Raw genomic sequence first — 26,076 nt, 5'->3', positions numbered from 1 at the left:
CAGCAACCAACAATGATATTTTGTGCTTTTCTAGAGCCTCATCCATGAGGTGATACTGATACCCCTCTAGGTACAATGAGTCAAAATCAGGGCTATCCTTTGACTTAGGGACCCCCTAGTCATTTTTCAATTAGCTAGTCTTCAATCCTTTAAGAAGCTCCTGAATTGAGAACAATATATGGGCAAAATCGCTCTCTCAACTTAATTGGTGGCTCCATACTCCTTTCACCCTCACCTTCCAATTCTGCCATTTTCCCACCTGTTACCTGGTTGCTATACCCCACACTACCCTTCCTATTATGTTTAAAAATCCCACCTCCTCTAGATTGTTAGCTCATATTTGTTGTTAAATGACACCTTTTGGATTATTATAAGCATTGGGGTAACATCTGATACTATGTAAATGCCAACATAATAATAGCTAGAACATGAGATATGAGAACACAGAGCATAGTCTTCATCTGGATTTCATGACTCATTTGCGCTATTACAGGAGAAACATGTCTCGGAGGTATCCTGTGAACACAAATTACTGCCTACTCAAGCACCTATCCCATATAGGAATAAGCAAGACAATTAATTCAGTAATTTATAATGTTGATACAGAAGTTGCACTATGTCTAATGAATGAGAGGTGTAGATTAACAGCAAAAACATATGTGAGGAAGGCTGAACTTGATGGACGCAAGTCTCTTTTCAGCTATGTAACTATGTAACTGCTCCACAGAAGTTATATATATGCCTCTATCTAAAGAGACTGTCCAGTGGTATATATATGGCTTTCTAACTCACTATGAGTAATCTATGCCTTCCCAGCAAAGGGATTTTGAGACTAGCAGGTGTGCATTATATGCTGCAAGAGAATCATTGTGTGTAGTGTCAGGTATTGGAAGGCAAAAAGTGAATTACCCCTTTAGTTTAATTTAATATTAATTTTGAACTATTTTTGACAGTCATAGCCTGTTAAATTTTGTTTGGGAAAAAAAAAATAGCTGCGTCTATGCTAATGCCACACTATACACAGATTCCTGACATACACGTGGATTTTATTTAGTTGTTTAGAAAAGGTCAAGAAAATGTTCAGGACACAGCAAGAATACCGGTAGATCAGCAAACTGCAATTGGGCATTAATAATAGAAACCGTGCAGTTACTAGGGAAACCAATTGTATCTGCTGCAACATTTTACTGGTTTATTAGTGTATCAAATGTAAAACTTTGCATCACTTTTCCGTGTAATAAAAATGTACAAATACAGTTTGCAATTATGGCATCAAAATAAGCAAAAATTAGATCAGGGAGACCATAGTGACTGCCTGGACTCCTAAATCAAAGTACCCAGGATACATAGTATATATTATGCATCACAACTACACATCGAGCCAGTAGTGATGTGGGTGTGCCAACAGTAGTGACTTGTGAATTAAAGCACTCTTATAGTGGCCTAATTTCTATCCCACAGGCTTTGCTGTTTTTATCATGAAATATAGTATAATTGCATCTACTGGTATAAACAAATGTTAAACAAAGAGTATAGAGTAGATTTAGGAAAATGGCAAACAATGCAATGAGATCAAATGTTTATTTTAGAACTGCATTTGCAGAGAGATTAAATGTTAATTTACAGAAATATGTTTTCCCTAGAAAAATAATCTGTAGACCTTTTCACCAGTTAGTTAATCCCTCTTTTCTTGTGTCATTACACCTGAGTATAGTTGACCTTTAAAGGTATTTGCGTTCATTGAAATAAAACATAGTTAATGCTATTTTCCTATCCACTAATCCATGTAACCATGTGTATTTCAGACAGTTTAAGGCTGCTTTTGGACAGCAGACAGCATTTTTATGACCATTCTTGGCCTATTACTATGTCACAACAATTAATATACTCTTCAATTGCAATTTAAATAGGTCATCTACAATGTCTCATTTGAAGTCTGTAGGTTAAATTGCATAATGCTGACTTCATCAACAGAGAGAATGCTACAGAATATAAAAAAAAAATTAAGCTTTTGATTTATACTAAAATTGCTATTTTACCATGATTACCATGATTTATATGTCACGGCTAGTGAAACACGTGTGGAGGTTTCTTTGTTGTTATTATTATTATGTTGTTATTTATATAGCACCAACAAATGAGCATGGGTGGATGAACAGATATGTAGTTGTAACCTGACAAGATGGACACACAGGAACAGATGGGTTGAGGGCCCTGCTCAATGTGCTTACATTATTATTAGTATTATTATTATTATTATTATTGCCATTTATAGAGTGCCAACAGATTCCGTAGATTTAACTATAAATAGGACAATTACAAGAAAACTTACAGGAACGATAGGTTGAAGAGGGCCCTGTTTAAACGAGCTTACATTCTATAGGAGGTGGGGTATAAAACACATTAGGACAGGAAATAGCAATCAAATAAGGTGGGAGTGAAGCAAAGCTGGAGGAGAGAGAAGAGTGCTGCCCTTTAGGAAAGAGCAAGAGACAGGTATGTGAGGTAGAGGATAGTCTGGGAGGCCATAGGCTTTCCTAAAGAAATGGGTTTTAAGGCACTTCTTAAATGATTGACTAGGGGAGAGACTGATGGCGGTAGGCAGGCTATTCCATAGGAAGGGAGCCGCCCGCGAGAAGTCCTGCAAGCGTGAGTTGGCCGTACAGGTGCGAGCAGCGGACAAAAGAGGGAGTGGGGTAAAGTGACACAAAAGGTAAGGATAGTATTAGACTAATGACAGTTGCAAGAGAGGAATCAGTCAGGAGCTATTAACAGTTTAATTGATACGCTTTTAAAAGAAGTGGGTTTTTAATGATTTTTTTGAAGGAGTGGTCTTTGTATTTGTATTGTAGTAAATGTGTGTGCAGAGCAGAGTGTAGTTTCCTATTGATGGATGCTAATTAGAAATATTTAAATCAGCGGGTCGTTTTTCTTTTCCAATTATCCTGGAATAATTAGACAAAGGAACAATGTTCAGACACATCCAACTTTATTTTTGTCCTGTCAGAAAAGTGCAAGAATTACACCGAAAATACTCCAGTCTCTGCTAACTACCAACAAGAAACACATCACACAATTAGGAACAGCTGAGATAGTGAATTGTTTATACATTTCAAGTGGCAATGGATTTACAGGTGAGAAGTGGGGGAGAAAGAAATCTAGATGATAATTTGGCACTATTATTCAGGTAGGTTATATACGGTACACCTTTAGCACAGCACATTTCAATCATTCTGCATGGTTCTCATATGTTTTATTAAAAAAGAATTGGACTGTAAAAGCAATCAGTTAGGAAATATTCTGTTAAAAATCTTTTCTCTGGAGTGTATCCTTCACAGCCCCTAACCTTTATGTTGAAACACATAAACTTCCATTTCCTTCTAACATAATACTGATTAATTTGTTCCAATAGGTACAAGGAGGGCGGTCTATAACTGCCCACTATTTATAATACCATTAGGTTTTTTTTGGCAAGATCCACTTGTAAAAATATTTTAGAATTAAATCATGGTTTTGATGGTGATGTCATAATTTCACCTGGATAAATCAAACTTAAACTTTTCTACTGTGGTACTTATATATAAAATACTGTACTGATAATTATTAATGATCAGCGTTAATATTACGTAATAAAATAGTTGCTTAAGGGGCATCAATGTAGAATAAATGTAGCTACAAACCAATGCATCTATAGATGTTAGATTAAATATATTCCTTATCAAAAGAAACACTTTTCAATCCCCTATCACTAATATTTGGGGGAAAGCATCTAGCCCCATTTGTGTAATATCCATAAATGTTGTATCTTTATTTTTTTATTTTTTTTATTTAGGACACATCTGATTTAAACCATCCAAACCTACATACAAATTTAAGTTTTGCTGTGAATATTTAACTTTAACGGTATAAGCAATCTGAGTTTTGCTGCTACGTAGTTTAGTTTCTTTTCACAAATATCCACTTTGACACTTATTTTGCTTCCACATTTGACATTTAAAATATGATTCCTTTACTATACTGTATTCAGTTGACATCATCTTTGTCATCACAAAAAAACATTAAGACTCGTAATCTTTGTGTAATTCCACCTTCACGACTACCTTAATGCTTTCTTGCCGTTTATTTTGTGTATCCTAGTGAATTAAGCTTTTTCCAGTCCAGGTAAGCTGTGCTGCTACGTCACAAAGAACAAAGATTGAAACTACTTAAATGACCTTCAAGCAAAATATTATCGGCTTGCATATGTCTGCACCTCACGTGGCCAATGAGATACAATAGCTGAATTTGGCAACGCTAAAAAAAACAATAATTTAACAGATCATTTTCTTTGTTTTTTTTCTGAAGATTTTTACATTGCAAGTTAACAATTAACATTAAACATGCCTTTGTACAAGGTTGTGAGTTGGTTACAAATAAACAATAACAGCACAAAAAGAAAGATTTCCTTTTTTTTTGTTTAATCACTCCCGCAAGTTTTTATTTTTTCACTTATTTTTTTATCTTCGTTTTACTTCCCATCTTCAATGTGACACCGCATCTGGGCCACTTTCAATATTCTGGAAACAGAGATGTTACTTGATTACATCACTTGTTAGTGGCCATCGGTTTTACTTGCCTTGGCTTCATGATTAGCAGATCCCGAGGAAAGCCAAGGAGACACAGACCGTGAGCTTGTTTGCTTAGCCATGCTGTAATGACTGATAACAGTGTAGAATCTTCCTCGTGAGTTGGAATCCTGTGCTGAGTAGTAAGCATCCAAAGAAGATGGTATACATCGCTTATGCTGTAAGAGAATTAAATGGATCTGTAAATTAACAATTCAGTAACCTTTGCAATCTATTAAATATGCATCAAAACAAGACGTACATTCCATTCCACATACACTGATTTAGAAGACAAAGTTGTAGTGGCGAAGATATCCCTAATGATGGTATATATGAGACGTTATTATTATCATTGAGGACAGTGGTTTAACATTACATTTCTGACCCTTCCAAGAATTTTCTGCTAGCCTTTACCCTCATTCTGTATTACTAGCCATAAATTTGTTCCCATTTGCATTATTTTATATTTCTTCCCCCCATTTGTTTTCACGTTAATACTTAATATTTGGGCAAATCTCGTGATATTCTGATGGCCTTGGGATGTCAAAGGTCACAAGGCATTAACATTTGCATTTCTAGGTGGAGAACATTGTATACCTACCTTGTACACAAATCCATCTGGGCAGCTGTGGTCATACGTGAAGGCTTTATACACAACAAGGAATACTATGCACGCAAGAAAGGCAAGAGCCAGGCTGATTAAGATGGTTACCTAGAAATATTGAGAAATAAAAGTAAGACATTGCTTCCTCCAACATAAAACTATCAAAAAAACACATTAAGGGGGATTATTTTATTTCTCCCTCTCTTCCGCTCTCTATAATCCACAAATCACTTTATCTATCCATGCATCTGGCTATGCGTCCATCTATCTGTCCATCTAGCGCTCTACCCATATAGCTATCTGTTCATCCATTCATCTCATCTATCGATCTATCTTTCATGGATAATATAGAGATATCCACTAGTAGGGATACGATTAAAGTCTGATAGGAGTAGAGAGTTTCCTGCTACTGTGCTAAAGAGAAAAATACATCTGAACGTTATTAGGGAAATGTTCCCTCTAATCTTCCATTCAAGCAAACACTACATCTTTCTATGCATGGCCTTTGGATAATGTATCGTAAAGTAATTACACATCAGATCTCAAGGATTTCAAAGGAGAAAACAGAGCTTTTGAAGAGGTTTGTGCGTTCAGCTCATGAACTGTTGGAAAGAGAGGCTTTATTACATCTCTTTCCATTAAGAGGTCAGATGTGACAATCGCAATCAACCCACAGGCTTTCAAAGCATTAGATTTGCTCTTAATTCATGTGCATTATGCAGTAAGAAGTCAATATTTTCTTTTTCCTATACAAAACAAAAGTGTCCATAAAACACCCAAAAGAAGCATTTGCTGCACATATTCTATCATTACTGGAGCTAATAATAACTATATGCCCATTCAGCCAAGTGCACGTATCATTATGAGTAGTATATAACAGCTTTCCCTAATATAGAGATTACGGGTTATATTTATCAAAATGGCATATTTTGAAAGTAGTGCAATTTTTTTTAAAGTAGGGCACTCACCATGGAGACCAATGCACTCTGCAGGAACATTCTATTGTTAGTCATTTTCATTTTACAACTTAGCACCAATTTTCTGATCACTGTGCTGACATTATCACAATATAATATTACATTCACATAGCCAGCTTTTGTGAAAAGGAACAGTATTCTAGTAGATCTTCCTGTATGAACTACATACATCTTGTGTTAGAAGCTAAAACACTGATTTTAAAAAATATTGGTCCTTTCACAATTAATAAGAAATAGACCCACGTTGTAATTGCTGCACCACTTTTATACATTTTTGCAAAAGAGTACAAGATCAAAATTAATTTGGAGAAGTAGATTAGAGAGTTAGATTAGAGCAGAGGTAGCCAACCTGGTTCCTACTGCCCACTAGTGCAAGGTTTGGGATTTCAGGTGGGCAGTGGGGAGTTCTGCAGAAAATGCCTAGTGAGCCTCGATGGCCGTGGACCAAGGCTGGCAGGGGAGATCCTTTCATCTCCCCTGCCGGCCCATGCAGATCTCCCTCACCGGCCCCCTGGCACTTAGTTCCAACAGAGGTAGGGAAGGGCGTGAGAGGCACTTTGTTCCTCCCGTGAGCAGGGTGGTCAGTGCATTGCCATGCATTACCATGGCAAAGCTCCAATACATTGTGCTCGCAGGAGGACAAGAGAGTCAGCTTGCAGCCGGAGGAGCTGCAGGCTAAAGTGAACATGCCACCACTGGACCACCAGGCTTGCAGAATTATGTCCCCCCTCCCTGGTAAAAGGTAAGAAGAAGGGAGGGGGAGACATTAAGATAGATTTTTTTACATCTCACCCACTAACACACAGAATAGACCCTATGCACCTTTCACACACTACACCCCTCACACACACTACACCCCTCACACACACACTGCCCCCTTACACACACACACACACACACAGACTGCCCTCTCACACATACTACACCCCTCACACACACACACTCCCCCTCACACACACATACACAAAGACTGCCCCCTTCACACACACTCCACCTCTCACACACACTGCCCCCTTCACACACACACACAGAACCCTTCACACACACGCGCAGCACCTCTAACACACACACGCACACACACACACACACAGCACCTCTTACACACACACACTGCACCCCTTACCCATATACAGCACCCCTCACAGACACACATCACCCTTCACACACACACACACACACAGCACCCTTCATGCACACTGCCCCTCACACACTGCACTTCTCACATACACACACACTACACCCTTCACACACAAACACACACAGCACAGCACCACACAAACACACATAGAAAAATAAGTGGAATAGAAAAAAATGGAAAAAATATAGATTCATTTAAGGACAAAAAAAAATTCCTTTCTAAAAAAATTTGCACCATCAACAAAGTTACAAGCTTGACTACCCCTGGATTAGAAAGGCAGAAAGAGAGAAAAAGAGATACATTGACAGAGAGAGTAATAGATAAAACAAAAGTACAATATAATAATTTGTATATAACTAGAACAAATACATTATAATACATTTGAACATATTTATTAAGTGTCTTCATTTTAGAAGTACCAATTATGACTAGAATGTTAATATTTTTTTTGCAGCTACTGGTCACCAATTACAAATAATATATGGTTGCTTTGAAGCGAAGCATTATTACTTTTTTATATACGTTGACAGAAACACTAAGCCACTGTAGTTCATATTTTGTTTGTGATGAAACAAAGCCGATGTAAGGATGTAACACACTGTAAAAAGAACTGTTTGCAGTGCTCTTAAAGAAAGCAGCAGACACTTCCTATAAGTGACACTATATGCACCCAGATCACATCATGTCAATGTAGTGGTTAGGGTAACGTTCCCTTTGTATTTTTATCCTGCAATGTAAAATGTTTACATTGAAGGGTTTAATGCTTCTAGTGGCTGTCATACTGACAGCTACTATAGGTACTTCAGTAGAAATAGCCGAATGAAATTGATTAACACAGCTCGGCATTTTGCAGTTAGATTGGATAACGCAGCTCGGCGTTTTGCAGTGAAATTGACTGACAGAGCTCAGCGTTTTGCAGTGCATGCACACGGGCCTCCTAAGGCATCATATACACCGCACTGCACCCACAAAACACCCACATCAAGAAAACTAGTGCCAAGAAAAATTACGCAGAGAGTTCATAATTTTTTTTAAGAATGAGTTTTAAGGAGTGTATTCAAGAGACTAGGACACTGTCTGATAGGACAAGGTTGGTACTGTCTGAGAATGTCCTACAGGTGACAATTAACAATGCAGATACAAGCAAAATACAAGATCATGTTGCTACCAGGAAAGATTGATAAATATGCATTTTTTAATTAGATAGGACATTTTATGAAAGCTAAACATTAAATCTGAAAATTACTGAGGGGCCCAGGGGGCTAGATGGTTTTAACACTATAGGGTCAGGAATACATGTTTGTGTTCCTGACCCTATAGTGATCCTGTAAATATATTTTCTAAACCATAATGCTGCTATGTATGTAAATACCCATCCTCTAGCCTAGACTATTTAATTTGCTCCCTGATCACTTATTAATATTAAATCACAATGTCTGCAAACTTTATTTATTTTTTTGTATTAATATTTTTATCACTGGCTGCCTATTGATAGCAATATAAATATTACTTCTCACAACTGTCGGACACTGGAAGTCCATTTTTTTTGGCTAACATGGTTTAACCTCCCAAGGTAAGAACTCCTATGCCTCATAAAAACGTAAAACAAAAAATAAATGGTTCTACTATTTCTACGTTCATACCCTATATTTCCTGTATCCCTCTGTTTGTTTGCTTGTTTGTTTCTTCTGTCGATATTATATCTCTTTATAAACTCTGCTAAGAACTAGTAATACCACATTGTCCCTATTTGAAATAAGGATGCTATATAAAAAATATTAAAGGATCACAATAGGGTCAGGAACACAAACATGTATTCCTGACCCTATAGTGTTAAAACCACCATCTAGCCCCCTGGTCCACTCATGCCTCTGTAAATATCGCAAAATCTTACTGTATTCAAGCCTGAAGCTGTAGATCTGCATGCTGTTTGCCTCAGCAAAACAAACTGTCTGCTGACATCATCAGAAGTGGTAGCCTGATCCAATCACAATGCTTCCCCATAGGATTGGCTGAGACTGACAAGGAGGCAGATCAGGGGCAGAGCCAGCATGATTCAAACACAGCCCTGGCCAATCAGCATCTCCTCATAGAGATGAATTGAATCCATGAATCTCTATGAGGAAAGTTCAGTGTCTGCATGCAGATGCATTTTAGGCAGCCATGACCCAGGAAGGATCTCTAACAGCTATCTGAGGAGTGGCCAGTGAAGTTATCACTAGGCTGTAATGTAAACACTGCACAGTGTTTACAGCAAAAAGCCTGAAGGTAATGGTTCTACTCACCAGAACAAATTCAATTAGCTGTAGTTGTTCTGATGACTATAGTGTCCCTTCAAGTAAAAATGTTGCTTTAGGACAGATTTATAAAAATCAGGGTATTTTGATATATTCACAACACCATATCTAAAATGTCATTAGAGTTGGTATCATGTCCACAAATTAAAGTTCGGTATAAAAATAGACATAAAAAGATAAATACATAAAATATCACTGCAAAACATGTGAAACATATATATATATATATATATATATATATATATATATATATATATATATATATATATATATATATATATATAATTGCAAAAAGAAGTATAAATACCCACAAATAAAGAGTTACTAGCTCTGGGCTGCCTGATGTTAATTCTGTACAAAGATGCACAGTTCGCTGGTGATAGACATGGTCAGCTACTACCTTTGCAGGCAGCTCAGTGAGTACGCCTGCTAGGAGAAGCTTGTATGTCCCCTCCTTTTATTCTCCCAGCCCTCCCCACCTCTTTACATTGTCTACATTAGTCCCTTTTTTTTTTAATCCTCACCCCTTGTCCACCCTGCCACCCCTTGTCCCTTTTTTTTAATCCTCACCCCTTGTCCACCCTGCCACCCCTCTCTCCCTTTCTCAGCTCAGAACATGCCCATGTGCTCTGAGACTGTGAGATTTGTGAGAAATGAGAAGCATATGTCTGGAACTCTAGGAGGGAAGCAGTGATGTAGGGTGATAACAGATGGGGCATGGACAGGAGTTTGAGAAGAACTTCACCCGGCATTGCATTCCAAGTAAACTAATTATTATTTCACAAGTTTTTAAATAAAAAATGGGGAGGGGGACGGATGTTATTAGTGCCTAATAGAGCATTATACATTAAAACAAATAGTAATAAAGGTTGGAGCAACCCTTTAAAGATTCAATTACTGCATATTGTTTTTTCAGTTTGGCCAACAGCATTAAAATGTGTGAAAGGTTGTATTTTAAACTTTTTACCACCTAGATTATTATGTTACAAGCATCTATACATATTACCTATTCACAGAGCAAAACAAATCTGAGAAAATTTAATAAAAAGATATATAAACTACCTTTTTTATATAAAAATGTAACAAGGCCAACTTTAGAAATAAACTCACATAGCACAGTGCATTGAGACTGAACGTTTAAAGGGACATTCTAGTCACTTTAACCATTTCATCTCGTTGGAATGGTTAATTTACATGGAGTTCACTGGCTCTGTCCCTCTATTCAGAGTTAAACTATTTTAGATCATTTTAAAAATGAAAGAGGATCCCTGGCCAGCATCAACTGGAGGCATACTAAATACTGTATTTAGGAAGGGTACTCACCAGTGATAAAATGAAAACAAGCATGCAAGGACTCCTTGAGACTCCATGATAGAGTCAACTTAAAGGGACACTCCAGGCATCCAGACCACTTCTGCCCATTGGAGTGGTCTGGGTGCCAACTCCCACTACCCTTAACCCTGCAAGTGTAATTATTGCAGTTTTTTATAAACTGCAATAATTACCTTGCATGGTTAACGCCACCTCTAGTGGCTGTCTACTAGACAGCCACTAGAGGGCACTTCCTGCTCTATAGCACATAAAACCTCTGCTAGAGCGTCGCTGGACGCCATCACGCTGTGTGAGGACCTCCAGCATCGCTTAATTCCCCAAAGAAAAGCATTGAAAAGCATTTTCAATGCTTTTCTATGGAGAGCTCTAATGCGCATGCACGGCATTGCCACGCATGCGCATTAGGTCTCCCCGGCCGGTGGGCGGGATCAGTCTCGCCCACCGGCCGACGTAATGACTGGGAGGAGCGGCGGTGAGAAGAAACCACCACTGAGGGACATCGGCGGGGTCTCAGGTAATTGACCTGAAGGGGTTTTCACCCCTTCAGCTACCGGGGGATGGGAGGTGGGAGGGAGAGGGGACCTGCAGTGCCAGGAAAACTGATTGTTTTCCTGGCACTGGAGAATCCCTTTAATGTTGGTTATGCATCAAAAAGAGACACTGGCAGATTGTGAAGAAGCATAATAGGCTTTACTTTTGTGGATAAAAAGCAAAAGTTATAACATATCATTTACTTTAAACAGCAGCCAGCAGGGTGAGAGGTAAAAGGAAGAGAGACATAGAGCAGGTACAAAAACAAAGAACTTCCTTCCTGTGAGTACCAACAAGTTCATATCATATATAAGCAGTACTCTGAACTGCACAGTGCCATCTACAGCTCAAGTGCTAATTATATAATGCTATGTAGTTAGCCTGAACAGCGCAGAAGGGATGAGCCACTGGGAACCACTGTTTAGCATTAAACCCTTAAAAATTGTTTAACACTGGATGAAAAGACAGTGTCAGAAGACTCCAGGCACTATAACTACTTCAATGAGATGAAGCAGTTACACTGCCTATAGTGTACCTTTAATTTATATGAAAAAGCTATGAATGTTTCTCTCAGAAAGTAAATAAACAATGCAATGGGAAAGGGAACACAACAGAACCTTGACAGCAAGATGAATAGATAGATAGACACAATTCTTCACATACCGTACACAACACATTCATATACATATACTTGTGTACATTTATATTTTATATACAGTAAACAGTTCTACTTTTAAGCATTTTAACTTACACCCTTGTTACACCCCCTTTGCTTTCCATCAGGCAACTAGTCATGTTACTTCCTGGTTTGTTTATAATCCTTTCTGCCCCACCAGTACTGAGCTTGTAATGTATTTGAGTTTTCTATAAGTTACGTAATCATTTTAAAATGCCCCGATATCTCTTTTGAAGGAGGCATTTAAAATAGATATGGAGATTTGTAGTGCTTGAGTACATCTTATACATCTTGAGCACTGCTTATGCTTATAACTAAAATATGTACCGTATATTACAATGTTTAAAACCGTTGCTGTTTGATGCTTGTAATTATAATAAACATTTCCAGATTGATAAGTATTTATCAAAATCAAAAGCAGATAAGGCAATTAAAAAATACATTATAAACTTCCATTTCAGTATTGAAATAATTAAGTGCATACAAATTACATCTGTAAAATCCTGTCTCCATTCATTAAAATTATACTGCTAATAAATAACAGCATGCACATTACTTTACATTAAATTCCAATTATAGGTTGTGGGAATTGTTAGGGAGAGATAAACAAATACAACGCTTTTCATCCAGATATCCCTGAAGAAGTCCGATTCTCAATGAAACAGGTTGGATGTTTTTTAGGACTTTTACATATATATATATATATTTTTTCATTCGTTTTTTGGAGTTTTTGGAGTTGCTGTTCCTCTTGTTTTTTCTATTTCTAAGTGGGTGATCTGCTGCTTCCTTATATTCTACTTTCAGTGGAGATCCTACTTCATACTTGTTTGTAAGTGCATTACCGTATATACTCGAGTATAAGCCGACCCGAATATAAGCCGAGGCCCCTAATTTTTCCCAAAAAAACTGGGAAAACTTATTGACTCGAGTATAAGACTAGGGTGGGAAATGCAGCAGCTACTGGTAAATTTCTAAATAAAATTAGATCCTAAAAAAAATATATTAATTGAATATTTATTTACAGTGTGTGTATAATGAATGCAGTGTGTGCGTATGAGTGCAGCGTGTGTGTATGAGTGCAGCGTGTGTGTGTATGAGTGCAGCATGTGTGTGTATGAGTGCAGCGTGTGTATGAGTGCAGCGTGTGTATGAGTGCAGCGTGTGTGTGTATGAATGCAGTGTGTGTGTGAGTGCAGTGTGTGTGTATGAGTGCAGTGTGTGTGTGTATGAGTGCAGTGTGCGTATGAATGCAGTGTGTGTATGAATGCAGTGTATGAATGCAGTGTGTGCAGGGCCGGTGCAAGGATATTTGCCCCCCCCCCATATGTCCTGACCTCCCCTCCTACTCCCTCAGTGGTCCTTACCTCCCCACCCCCGTGTTCCTTCACCCCCCTCCCCCAGTGGTCCTGACTCACCCCTCCCCTAGTGGTCCTTACCCTCCCCTCCCCTAGTGGTCCTTACTTCCCCCTCCCCTCCCCTAGTGGTCCTTATCCCCCCCCCCTCCCATAGTGGTCCTTATCCCCCCCTCCCTCCCATAGTGGTCCTTATCCCCCCCCTCCCTCCCTCCCATAGTGGTCCTTATCCCCCCCTCCCTCCCATAGTGTTCCTTTTCTCCCCCCCTCCCTCCCATAGTGGTCCTTATCCCACCCCCTCCCTCCGATAGTGGTCCTTATCCCCCCTCCCTTCCATAGTGGTCCTTATCCCCCCCCCTCCCTCCCATAGTGGTCCTTATCCCCCCCCTCCCTCCCATAGTGGTCCTTATCCCCCCCTCCCTCCCATAGCGGTCCTTATCCCCCCCCTCCCTCCCATAGCGGTCCTTATACCCCCCCTCCCTCCCATAGTGGTCCTTATCCCACCCCCTCCCTCCCATAGTGGTCCTTATACCCCCCTCCCCTCCCACAGTGGTCCTTATACCCCCTTTTTTTATTATTATTATTATTTTTTATTATTATTTCTTATTTTATTTATATTTTTATTTATTTTTCGTCCCCCCTCCCTGCTTGATACATGGCAGGGAGGGGGGCTCTCCTTCCCTGGTGGTCCAGTGGCAGTTCAGTGGGGGGGAGAGGGGGGCTGGCAGAGCTGTAACTTACCTGTTCTGCAGCTCCTGTCAGCTCTCTCCTCCTCTGCGCCGTCCGTGCAGCTCCTTCTATCAGCTCACACTGTAAGTCTCGCGAGAGCCACGGCTCTCGCGAGATTTACACTGGGAGCTGACCGAGGTGCTGAACGGACGGCGCGGAGGAGGAGAGAGCTGACAGGAGCTGCAGAACAGGTAAGTTACAGCTCTGCCAGCCCCCCTCTCCCCCAGTCTGTATTATGGCAATGCAAATTGCCATAATACAGACCTTGACTCGAGTATAAGCCGAGTTGGGGTTTTTCAGCCCAAAAAATGGGCTGAAAAACTCGGCTTATACTCGAGTATATACGGTACTTTATGAAAACGTATTTGATTTTAAACGTTATCACCCTATTTTGGCTGTTCTTCTGTTTTTCTTCCATATATTGAAGATTTCTCTGCAAGTGAAGATTTGTTCTACATTCTACCCCTTGGCGATGATTAACCTGATGCCAATATACAGTTTGTGTTATTACACTTTTTTTTTTGTAGTTTAATTTGGACCTATATGAGGTTGTATTTTTTGTCACATTCTTTCAAGTGTATTTCGCCTTATATTTGGGATAATTTAGAGAATATATTCCTTTTCACTTTTTTTGTTTACTTTATAGTGATTATAGTGTCTAGGGCAGGCATAGGCAACTTTCAGCACTGCAGATGTTTTGGACTACCCCTCCCATGATGCTTTGTCAGCATTATGGGTGTAAGAGCATTATGGGGGATGTAGTCCACAACATCTGGAGTTCCGAAGGTTGCCTATGCCTGGTCTAGGGTGTTCCCTGAAGGTTGAGGGGAATATACTTTTTTTTTTTTCCAGTTCAAATACGTAACTAGTCAGAGTGTTTTAAAAGTCGGTCACCTAAAGCAATGTTTTAGGGAATTTTAATAATTGGATGCTTCCACACAATACTGATCATAGTAATAGGAATAAATCATGGAACAAATGGAGAGGATAACATTTGAATCTCCTCGTCTATTCATGAATTTCCCGATCTATTCATGAAAGCGCATGGTTGAGTAAATGACTGTGTGAGCAATGAGATTTTTAAAAATGTATCTCAGTCAAAAATGTTAAACTAACACAGCCAATCTGTCACTACTACTTAATAGGACAATATTTCTAAATCAGCAATTTAAGTCTTAATTTTGCAGTTCAGGTTTCAATTCACAACTTAGTGTTTAGCGAATAAACTCCCGAGTGAAATAACAACAAAAAAATAAAGTGCTACAATTTTGTTTTTAACATGTACAAGTAATAGTTTATTTCTTGTTCTTAAGCTCTGTCACATCTTGTTTACAAGAAGTCTTCTGTTGTTTTAATTTAGTTTTTGGCAAAGTACCAGACATATGTTCAGTTTTAGCTAGCTTTGTAGAACACAGAGCACATTCACTAACAAAATTAAAGGCATTAAAAATAAAATAGTAGCAGTTCTAATTGTAGACTATAAAGCAAGAAAATTGCACACAGCTGAAATAAAATATGAAAATATGAAAATGAATGGTTGTTTATGAGGTTTTCACAATAAGCAGTGCTTATTGCGAACTAGAAACTGATTATCGTTACAATGGCACCTGTCAAGGGGTGTGATATATAAGGCAGCAAGTGAACAGTCCGTTCTTGAATTTCATGAAAAAATGGGCAAGCGAAAAGATCTGAGTGACTTTGACAAAGGTCAGTTATTGATGGCTAGTCAGGGCATCTCCAAAATGGCAAGTCTTGTGGGGTGTCCCGGTATGCAGTTATTAGTAGCTACCAAAAGTTGCGCAAGGAAGGATGACTAGTGAACCAGCATCAGGGTTATGGGTGCCCAAGGCTCATTGAAATGCTGGTCTGTTCACACAGGCGAGATAATGTAGCTCAAATTGCTGAAAAACATAATGCTGGCCATGATAGAAATGTGTGAGAACACACAGTGCACCACAGTTTGCTGCATATGGGTCTGAGTAGCCACAGAGACCAGTCATAGTGACCATAATGTCCCATGTGCACTGCCGAAAGCGCCTTTAATAGGGACGTGAGTGTCAGAATTGGATTACGGAGTAATAGAAGAAGAAGGTTAGAAGGTTGCCATGTCTGATTAATCATATTTTCTTTTCGATCAGGTGGATAGCTGGATGCATGTGCATTGTTTACCTGGCAGATACATACATCACTTCATGGCAATGGTGCTCTTTCAGCAAGATCATGCAGCCTGCCACACTGCAAAAATTGTTCAGGAATGGTTTAAGGAACATGAGTACGACTTCAAGGTGTTGCCTTGGCCTCCACATTCCCCAGATCTCAAATTGATTGAGCAACAAAATCCAATCCATGGAGGCCAAACCTTGCAACTTGCAGAACCCAAATGATCTGCTGCTAATGTCTTGGTGCTAGATACCACATGATACACTCAAAGGTCTTATGGAGTCCATGTCTTAATGCATCAGAGCTAGAAAACCAAGGGGACCTACACAACATTGGCAGGTGGTTTTAATGTTGTGGCTGATGATTTGCCTTCATTGTCATCCTAAAATCTGAAATGCTTTTCCAAATTGTGAGTTTTCAATATATCAGACCAAAGACTGACTTTAAAGTGGACTGTTCATCTATAAATCTTGTTCATTACAGGTTTTGCCGCAGGTTTAAAAACACTGGTTAGAGCCAACGTGAAACACTAGAACCACTTCAAAGATAGATAGTGTGACAAACTGAACCTCGTCACGGGTTCTTGGTGGGGCCTGCTGGCCAGCCTCTTGCCTCAGGACTATGGGCCCTGCAATATACCTTGCCCAGTTCTCTTGAATAGGCTATGTGCATGTGAGTTATGTACTTTTGTACTCCAGACAGAGAGACCGACCGTTAGCCCTGATTCCCTGGAACAGTTTTGGGCATAGGACCATGTGCACGGTCGGTCAAAAATAAGACTTCCAGGAAATTCCTGAACTGATCTGTGTGAATTTTGGATATGTTGGTCACCCAGATTAGGGCTATCAGGGGATGTAAATTTGTGGGGGGTTTTTGTGTTTTAAGATATTTTTAGGCGTTTGTAAAAATGTATGTTTTTTCTGTGCTTGGAGATAATTGGATTAGATTAGTACAGTTCATGATCCAATTATCTCCCAGGCACAGAGGAGGGATTATCTGATTTAGTATGGGAGTGTCCTGGACCTGAGAGCCAATGTAATTGTGTATATATTTTTTACTGTAGTCTACTCTCTGGTCCGGGGGGTTGCCCCTTGCATGGGGACTATCATATAAGGTCAGTTGTGGCAACCATTAAGGTGAGATTTGTTTTACCCTTCGTGAAGTCTAGGCTCATGTTTGGGGGATTGGAGAGCTCTATTCACACTCTAGGGATTGCTATAATCACTATACTCCCTTGGATCACAACAGTTGGTCTTGAAAGCTTTTCTCTCTGGACTAGGAGAGGTCTACCTACTGGAAGCTGGATCCTGTTCTGGAGAGGTTTACAGAATCTTCAACTGTATAAGATTTTGCTAAGAGTTTTCTTTTTTACTGTTACAGGTAAGATTAATCTGTATGAAAAGGTTACTGATTGCACAAGGTTTGATTTCCTGTTGGTAATTGGTAAGGCATTTCATTTTTATTTTTATTTTTTTATTATATATTTTATTTTTCAAAATGTTATTACAACTATGCATACAATATCTTTTAAATTGCAATACATGTATTCAAAACATTTGACTTATTTCCATACAAAAAGGATATCTATGAATTTACATGGATTACAGAATAAAGATACATACAAAAAAGATCACTTTAATACATATTCACTCACCCGGAGGAATAATTTATACTTTATTTCTTATTGTCCATATCTATATCTACATTCCTTAATTCATATATTTATCCTAAAGCCAGTATGTATTATTTGCCCTTTGGGCCCATTCATACCTCTGAGGCATTATACATTATATTTAACTGTAAACATTAATTACTTGCTAGGAGGTTTTCCACAATTTTTATCCATTTGTTAATTTTCATCAATCCATATGAATTCCTTTGAATTATTCCGATTTCCATTTTACATTGATATATCATTTGTTTTTGTTTTTTTATTTCATTCCACTCTAATACCTTTTTACTTTTCCAATGCCTTGCCAAGACTATCTTGTGATAACAACATCTGGGTATTCCCTCAGCTCACCTCTGCTGGGTCACTCTCTGCTCTTCTCTCCCTCCCCTGTTGGGTTGCCAAGAGTGGGCAACTAAACTTCGGTGGGCCGCAGCACCATTCCACCGTGTACACCTGCAGTACTTAAGCCTCTGGTTAAAATGTCTCAGCAGCTGCCTGTCTGTGAGGCGGTCACTCTTATTTACTGCACTTATTATGTGCCTTTTTGGAGTTTAGATGGGATGGTGTCAGTGAAGAGAAATAAATAACAGGAGCCTTGGACAGGGTCTGCAGTCTAGTCCACCTCATACTTGATAAAGTAGTTCCAGAAACATTTGTAGAGGGTGTGAAACCCTGTCCCTGCACCAGTGTCTGTGTGTAAGGCTGGACAGGAAGTAGAAAGGATCAATTGCCATCTGCCCACTAACAGCCTCTCACACAGGAAATTATTTGCAGGATGAGCAGGCACAGCACTAAGTGATGCACACTGTATAACAGCTCCTGCATTTATACTACAAAGCACAGGGGGGTGAGTACAAACCACCCTTCAAACTACACAAAAGCCTGTACCTTAAACCCCCCTTTTTCTCTAACCCTAGAACCTCTCCCAAAACCTACACAAACTCTTTCCTTAGTTCAAAATGTAAGCAATCAAAGCCTACATTTTTTTTTTTTCAAAACCTCTACTTTAATCTGTGGTCTAACTCTTCTTAAAAAATAAACACACTTTGTACCCTAATACTAAATGTAACCTCACTCTAACCGTCAGCCCAATAGTTCTTAACACCCCTTTAATCATAACTACAACCCCTCTCAAACTGTTTATACTCTTAACACCCAATGTAGTCTAACTCTGACATTTACCCATTTATAATCTCCTTTTTTTTTTTACTCTAACCACTTCTAACATTATTTTTGACCTTGCATTCATTTACATTAATTGTACTCACAGATTACAACACAATAAACGTAGAAACACGCACACACTTAAATATGTACATATACAGGTGTCAAATTGTCAAATTTGAATATATGTTTTTTAGATGTATTTTTTATGCCTGCAATTCCAATTATTAAGTAGATTAAACTTGTTTTATCTGGCTTTTTGGGGAACCATAGACTCTGTGCCTATAGGCACCTGATATATAAATCCAGCCATGTTTATTAGCATTACGTTGCTAGGTAAATATTTAATCCCACAATGCACTATTTTCCGGGCAAGTTATATCCACCCCTAGTCTTCTCAGCTGACATGGGAGCATCCCACGCAACCACACAGGTGTTATACACAAATATAGGTGTATTAACTTTGTATCAATTTAAGATTTGTACAATTTGTACCATTTAGGGAAACATTAGGATTCATAAAGGCTATATCGCAGAGCCAAAACATTGTTGGATATGTTGCTCCAATAACGTTTGCTTTTTGAAACACTTTTGTATGCCAGGACCTTTTGTTCTAAAACCTTTTTTTATCGAATTAAACCCCTAAACATAACTAGTATGTCCAGTCAAATCATAAACCACATTTAATCTTAACAAACTATATATATGAGCATTGTCAAATTAAAAATCATTATGTATTGTTATAATGGTTTTACTATTTCTCTAATATTGCTAAAATCAGTGTAGAAGGATGGCTAATGCACTGTTATATTTTGTTTCCCACCATTATTCATAGTTTCCTAGTGTCTCTGTTCACACAGAACCCGTACTGAGATTAAATGCCACTGACAGCTCAAAGGCTGCACCTGACAATTTTGGTGATTCACCTACCATGACAATTAGCAAAGGCTACAACAGCCTAACAATAACGAGTAATAATCTTACTAGCCTGTAAACGAGAATGAAAAGCCCAAACTCATTCCTCTGCAAATTGGTTTTATGAGGTTTGCATATTACTATATATATACAGTATCTCACAAAAGTGAGTACACCCCTCACATCTTTGTGAATATTCTATTATATCTTTTCATGTGACAACACTGAAGAAATGACACCCTGCTACAATGTAAAGTAGTAAGTGTTCAGCCTGTATAACAGTGTAAATTTGCTGTCCTCTCAAAATAACTCAACACACAGCCATTAATGTCTAAATCGTTGGCAACAAAAGTGAGAACACTTCTAAGTGGGCCCAATTAGCCATTTTCCCTCCCCGGTGTCATGTGACTCGTTAGTGTTACAAGGTATCATGTGTCAATGGGGAGCAGGTATGTTAAATTTGGTGTTATCGCTCTCACACTCTCTCTTACTGGTCACTGGAAGTTCAACATGGCCCCTAATGGCAAATAACTCTCTGAGGATCTGAAAAAAAGAAATGTTTCTCTACATAAAGATGGCCTAGGCTATAAGAAGATTACCAAGACCCTGAAACTGAGCTGCAGCACGGTGGGGAAGACCATACAGCGTTTTTTTACAGGACAGGTTCCACTCAGAACAGGTCTCACCATGGTCGACCAAAGAAGTTGAGTGTACGTGCTTAACGTCATATCCAGAGATTGTCTTTGGAAAATAAACGTAAGAGTGCTGCCAGCATTGCTGCAGAGGTTGAAGGGGTGGGAGGTCAGCCTGTCAGTGCTCAGACCATACGCTGCACACTGCATCAAATTGGATGGCTGTCATCCCAGAAGGAAGCCTCTTATAAAGATAATGCACAAGAAAGCCTTCAAACAGTTTGCTGAAGACAAGCAGACTAGGGACATGAATTACTGGAACCATGTCCTGTGGTCCGATGAGACCAAGATAAACGTATTTAGTTCAGATGGTGTCAAGCGTGTGTGGTGGCAACCAGGTGAGGAGTACAAAGACAAGTGTGTCTTGCCTATAGTCAAACATGGAGGTGGGAGTGTTATGGTCTGGGCCTATATGAGTGCGGCCAGCACTGGGGAGCTACAGTTCATTGAGGGAACCATGAATACCAACATGTACTGTGACATACTGAAGCAGAGCATGATCCCCTCCCTTCGGAGACTGGGCTGCAGGGCAGCATTCCAACATGATAACGACCCCAAACACACCTCCAAGACGACCACTGCGTTGCTAAAGAAGCAGAAGGTAAAGGTGATGGACTGGCCAAGCATGTCTCCAGACCTAAACCCTATTGAGCATCTGTGGGGCATCCTCAAATGGAAGGTGGGGGAACGCAAGGTCTCCAACATCCACCAGCCCCGTGATGTTTTTACACATGTCCTGATGAAAGTTCTAGTTGAGGAGTAAAAAGTTGACCTTGTCATGTATATACTTTTGTTGGATTACTAATAAAGAAGATATTTGGAATAAAAGCTAGTAGTGCTGGCTGATTTTGGGACTATGGAACTATATGGAAAGCACTGGGTATTACACAAATACAACTGGAGTGGAAGGCTACTTGGATTTTTTAAATATATATAAGCAACCATAAGTTTACCTGCTACATATTCAAACCTAACACAATAAAATAATCTAATCTTTCTTCCTAAAAAGGTCTAGTTGATAAGTTGAAACGATAAAATACTTTAAAAGACTGCAAACTCTCATAGAATCCAACATACAATCGACATTTCTCAACATTTCAGCGTACGGGTGTTTGACGTTGCATCTGTATTATTCTAAAACCATTTCTTAGTAATTTCGTTTGCATGCAATTTTATAAAGAATAAAAATATCACAGAACTGTCACTTTAGGATCTCTATGTGACTACACTTGAATGTGCAGTGGTTATGGCAATGTGCTATACATTGTAAACAGTCACGATTTGAAAGCAGCTACGCTTAAATTGAGTAGTTAATCACATCTGTCAAAATGCATCCTTAGTAAATCCTAGGTGAATGAAAAAAAATAAAATAAGGAAAACCGTGAAGATGACATAGCTTTATACCTACATAACTATGTTGCTGATAGATCTCTTTCTACTTTGGCCTTGAAGTAAATAACATGCTCTGTATCTGTATCACTGTAACAAGACTTTCAATCTGAAAAGTGATTACTTTGCAGATGGAGGCTTCTTGTACGCCACGGGCTTAAATCTGTCTAGAATAAGATGAATTTTCTGGGTCTCATCTATCATCAAATCATCTTGTGGTCTGTCATTAACGTTTTTTTAAAAAAGGAATTTTGACACTATTCCAGCACTTTGTGTTTTCTTTAACTCAAGATTATTGTAAAATAAAAATATATACTGTACATCTGAGGATACAAGCGTGTTCAGCAAAATCTAAACGGTATTTTACTGCTTAAAGGACCACTATAGTGCCCTGAGGGTGCCCCCACCCTCAGGGACCCCCTCCCGACGGGCTCTGGGGAGAGGAAAGGGGTTAAAACGTACCTTTCTCCAGCGCCGGGCGGGGAGCTCTTCTCCTCCGATCCTCCTCCTCTCCTCCCATTCGGCTGAATGCGCACGCGTGGCAAGAGCTGCGCGCGCATTCAGCCGGTCTCATAGGAAAGCATTATCAATGCTTTCCTATGGACGCTTGCGTGCTCTCACTGTGATTTTCACAGTGAGAATCACGCAAGCGCCTCTAGCGGCTGTCAGTGAGACAGCCACTAGAGGATTTGAGGGCTGGATTAACCCATTTATAAACATAGCAGTTTCTCTGAAACTGCTATGTTTATAAAAAAAATGGGTTAGCCCTGGCTGGGCCTGGCACCCAGACCACTTCATTAAGCTGAAGTGGTCTGGGTGCCTATAGTGGTCCTTTAAATAAAAATTAATTATTAACGGCATCATTTAAAAAGAAATAAAAGCACATGCTTATTTAAAAAGACTAATGATAATAGAATGTTCTTATATAACTTTATAAACCTCCGATCCAGTACCAGCACTTTTTTATTGTCTGCCTCAATACAAAAAGAAGGCGTCTCGAAACTCCTTTTCCTACAGAGCACCGCAAATATGGAACGAACTCCCACAGACTTTAAAATCTTCCCCCAGCCTAAAATCCTTTAAGAGATTCTTCTCTACATATCTCGAAACAGAATGCAGATTATATATTTCTTACCTGTTCTATGTTAAATTTAGTATATATGTTTAGAGAAATCTTAATGAATCATTCCTGGTACAATATTTTAGAAAAAAATAAACTAGAGAGTTAGTACTGAAAAATTTAATCACCTCAAATTAGTTCATGATATTGTTTTATTTATATGTTTTATATTCCTTTATTAATAAGCTGCACATATGTCTTTATGACCTTTCAGACTTTGTTTGTGTGTATTTTGTGCATAAAATATGGGGTGCATTATTTTGTACCAGTGTCAACAGTATTTTAAGGCACAATGAGGGGTAGACATAATAAAGCAGAATTCAGTAGGGAGAGAAAGGCTTGTTACTAATCCTTATAATGCGTCAGATAAATATTTCTCCAAAATGGTAGAAAAACATAATACACAACAACAATAATAATAATAACAAAGTATTTAACCAGGAAAGGTGCATTGAGATTACTCTGGTTTCCAAGTACATCCTGTTACTTTTGCCCAAAATCCAGGGGATGTTACTATTACCCAATTTAACAGTACTCATATTATCTACCAGGAAGGATAAAGGGCTGAGTCAACTCTGTCAGGATTTGATCCTGCGACCCCCAAGAGTTGAACTGATTCTGTAGATGATGCTGATCAGTTGAACTGATTCTGTTGTACTGAGCTATCTCACTGACCTACAAACATATATGGCATAAAAAAGACAAACCAGGTGATGGCAAAGGATAACTTCAGGTAGCAGAAAGAGAATTATCATATAATGAACTAAGCCTGAAATCTAATAAAGATAGCCAAAAAAGGAGCAAGGCGTTTGTTGCAGATATATGTAGGTAGATAGCCAGTTGAGTGGTACCTATTTACATAAGAAAATTATTTAAAGGAACATTATAGGCACCCAGGCTACTTCATCTCCATGAAGTGGTCTGGGTGCCGTGTCCCTCTCATTTTAACCCTGCAAAATAAAGCATTGGGGTACTGCAGGGATGTGCAGAAGTGGCTGTCATACTGAAACTCAGTTCTCTTTGAGACCATCTGATTGGCACATCCCAGCGTTTTTCCACACATGCAGACTAGCCTCCCAATCCCAATGTTTTCCTATGGGAAAGCATTGGATTGGCTTTGATTATCAAGATTGATGATCTCGGCCAAAGAGTCGAAGACAGATGCAGAGGGAGCGATGGGCATGGGATAAAAGGTGTGTAAAACACCTTTTTAACCCTAGCGGGGGAGGGCAGTCACCTAAATGGACACTATAGCTATAGCCACTGTGTACACATGTGTATTCACTATATTATTCCTTTAATGTACCTAGAGGATGCAAGAAGACACGTTGTTTCATTAATGGGCAGACCTGCTGTCAATGCATCTATAAAGTAGATTTCGCCAAATAAAAGTTATATTACAGCCAGTGTGTTCTATTAAGCACCCATCTTGTTTATTCCTATAAAGACTCACATCTACAAGGTCCAGTTAATTGACCTACATTAACTATTGCCTCTTTAATTAAATGGAATCAACAGCTGCCCTCTGATACCTCGGAAGTGCCAACATGAAATGGGCGCATATTTGATTAATAGAATGAACTAATTCTGTATTAAAAATGAAACACGGGACAAGATATACAGTCCTACCCCAGAAACAAGATACACCTAGCACCTAGCACACATAATACCAAATCACCACATCACACTACAAGACGACATGCTCAGGGGAGGAACAGGGACAAACCAGTTCCCATGACCCCCTCACACCGAGCACCTCCCCCCACAACTCGGAGGTAATTCTACATGCTCGACACCCGGTCTCCTTTCTCCCCCCAGACAGACCGGGGCTAACTCCGCCCTATATTTGCCTGGCGATTTACACGTAAGACTAAGATCTCACATACCACACTCTCCCCACCCGCAACACACTCCCTCACCCCCTTCACCCACCCTCTCAACTCTTCTCCCCAAACCTTACCTCCCCTTTCCTCCTCCTCACCTGCCTAGCCCCCCTGCGCACCACCAGAGGGGTGCGCACTCACCCAGATAGCAAGGGTAGACCCAAAACGCAGACCCCCATCTATGCCAACCCCACTGACCTGCACCTCTATAAATTGCCATGGTCTAAACAACCCACTTAAGCGTCATCAGACAATGCGTTGGGCAAGCAGGACCCGAGCGCAAATTATCTTCCTACAAGAAACTAATTTCCAACACAACAGAGCTTTCCCCCTACAGAACCAACACTACAATAGACACTATCTGGCCACCTCACAGACTGGCAATGGGGTGGCAATCCTGCTACACAAATCCTGTCCCCTGGAAAAAAACAGTGCCGACCCACTAGGACGCTACGTCACAATCGCGGGGAGAATCAGCACCCAAAAGTACGCCTTTTCCTCCATATACGCTCCTAACGCCCCATCCAGCTCCTTCTCGCAAACGATTCAAGCCCACCTAGCACTAGCGCTGCTAAAGCCAACACATTATTTCAAACCTTCTTCACCCAAACACGACATAGACACGTGGAGAGCACAACACCCAAATACTCGGGACTTCACATTTTACACCCACCTGCACAGGTCTCACTCAAACATTGATAGGTTTTTAATATCCCCGTCCTTACTACTGATCCTCAAATCCACGGCCATAGGTTTAATCACATGGTCGGACCACGCCAACATATCACTCACCCTCGAACCACCGGGAGATGCCGGCCAATGGTCATGGCAGCTGAACCCC

General features: G+C 39.5%; 1 protein-coding gene across 1 annotated transcript in view; it reads right to left on the bottom strand.

Moving 5' to 3' along the window:
- Window positions 1–2,972: 2,972 nt before the first annotated feature.
- The window catches only part of NSG2 (neuronal vesicle trafficking associated 2), a 96,381-nt gene continuing 73,277 nt past the window's right edge, over window positions 2,973–26,076 (bottom strand). The window contains exons 4-5 of the mRNA XM_063447369.1: window positions 5,206–5,316; window positions 2,973–4,783 (exon numbers count right to left, since the gene is read on the bottom strand). Coding sequence (XP_063303439.1) covers window positions 4,592–4,783; window positions 5,206–5,316 — 303 coding nt within the window. The 3' untranslated portion in view covers window positions 2,973–4,591. The remainder of the gene's footprint in view (window positions 4,784–5,205; window positions 5,317–26,076) is intronic.

This window comes from Pelobates fuscus, chromosome 3, assembly GCF_036172605.1.
Source record: "Pelobates fuscus isolate aPelFus1 chromosome 3, aPelFus1.pri, whole genome shotgun sequence".
In the NCBI taxonomy this organism is placed as follows: Eukaryota; Metazoa; Chordata; class Amphibia; order Anura; family Pelobatidae; genus Pelobates; species Pelobates fuscus.
The sequence above is the reverse complement of the archived record's forward strand: the minus strand, read 5'-3'. Positions and strand labels throughout refer to the sequence as shown.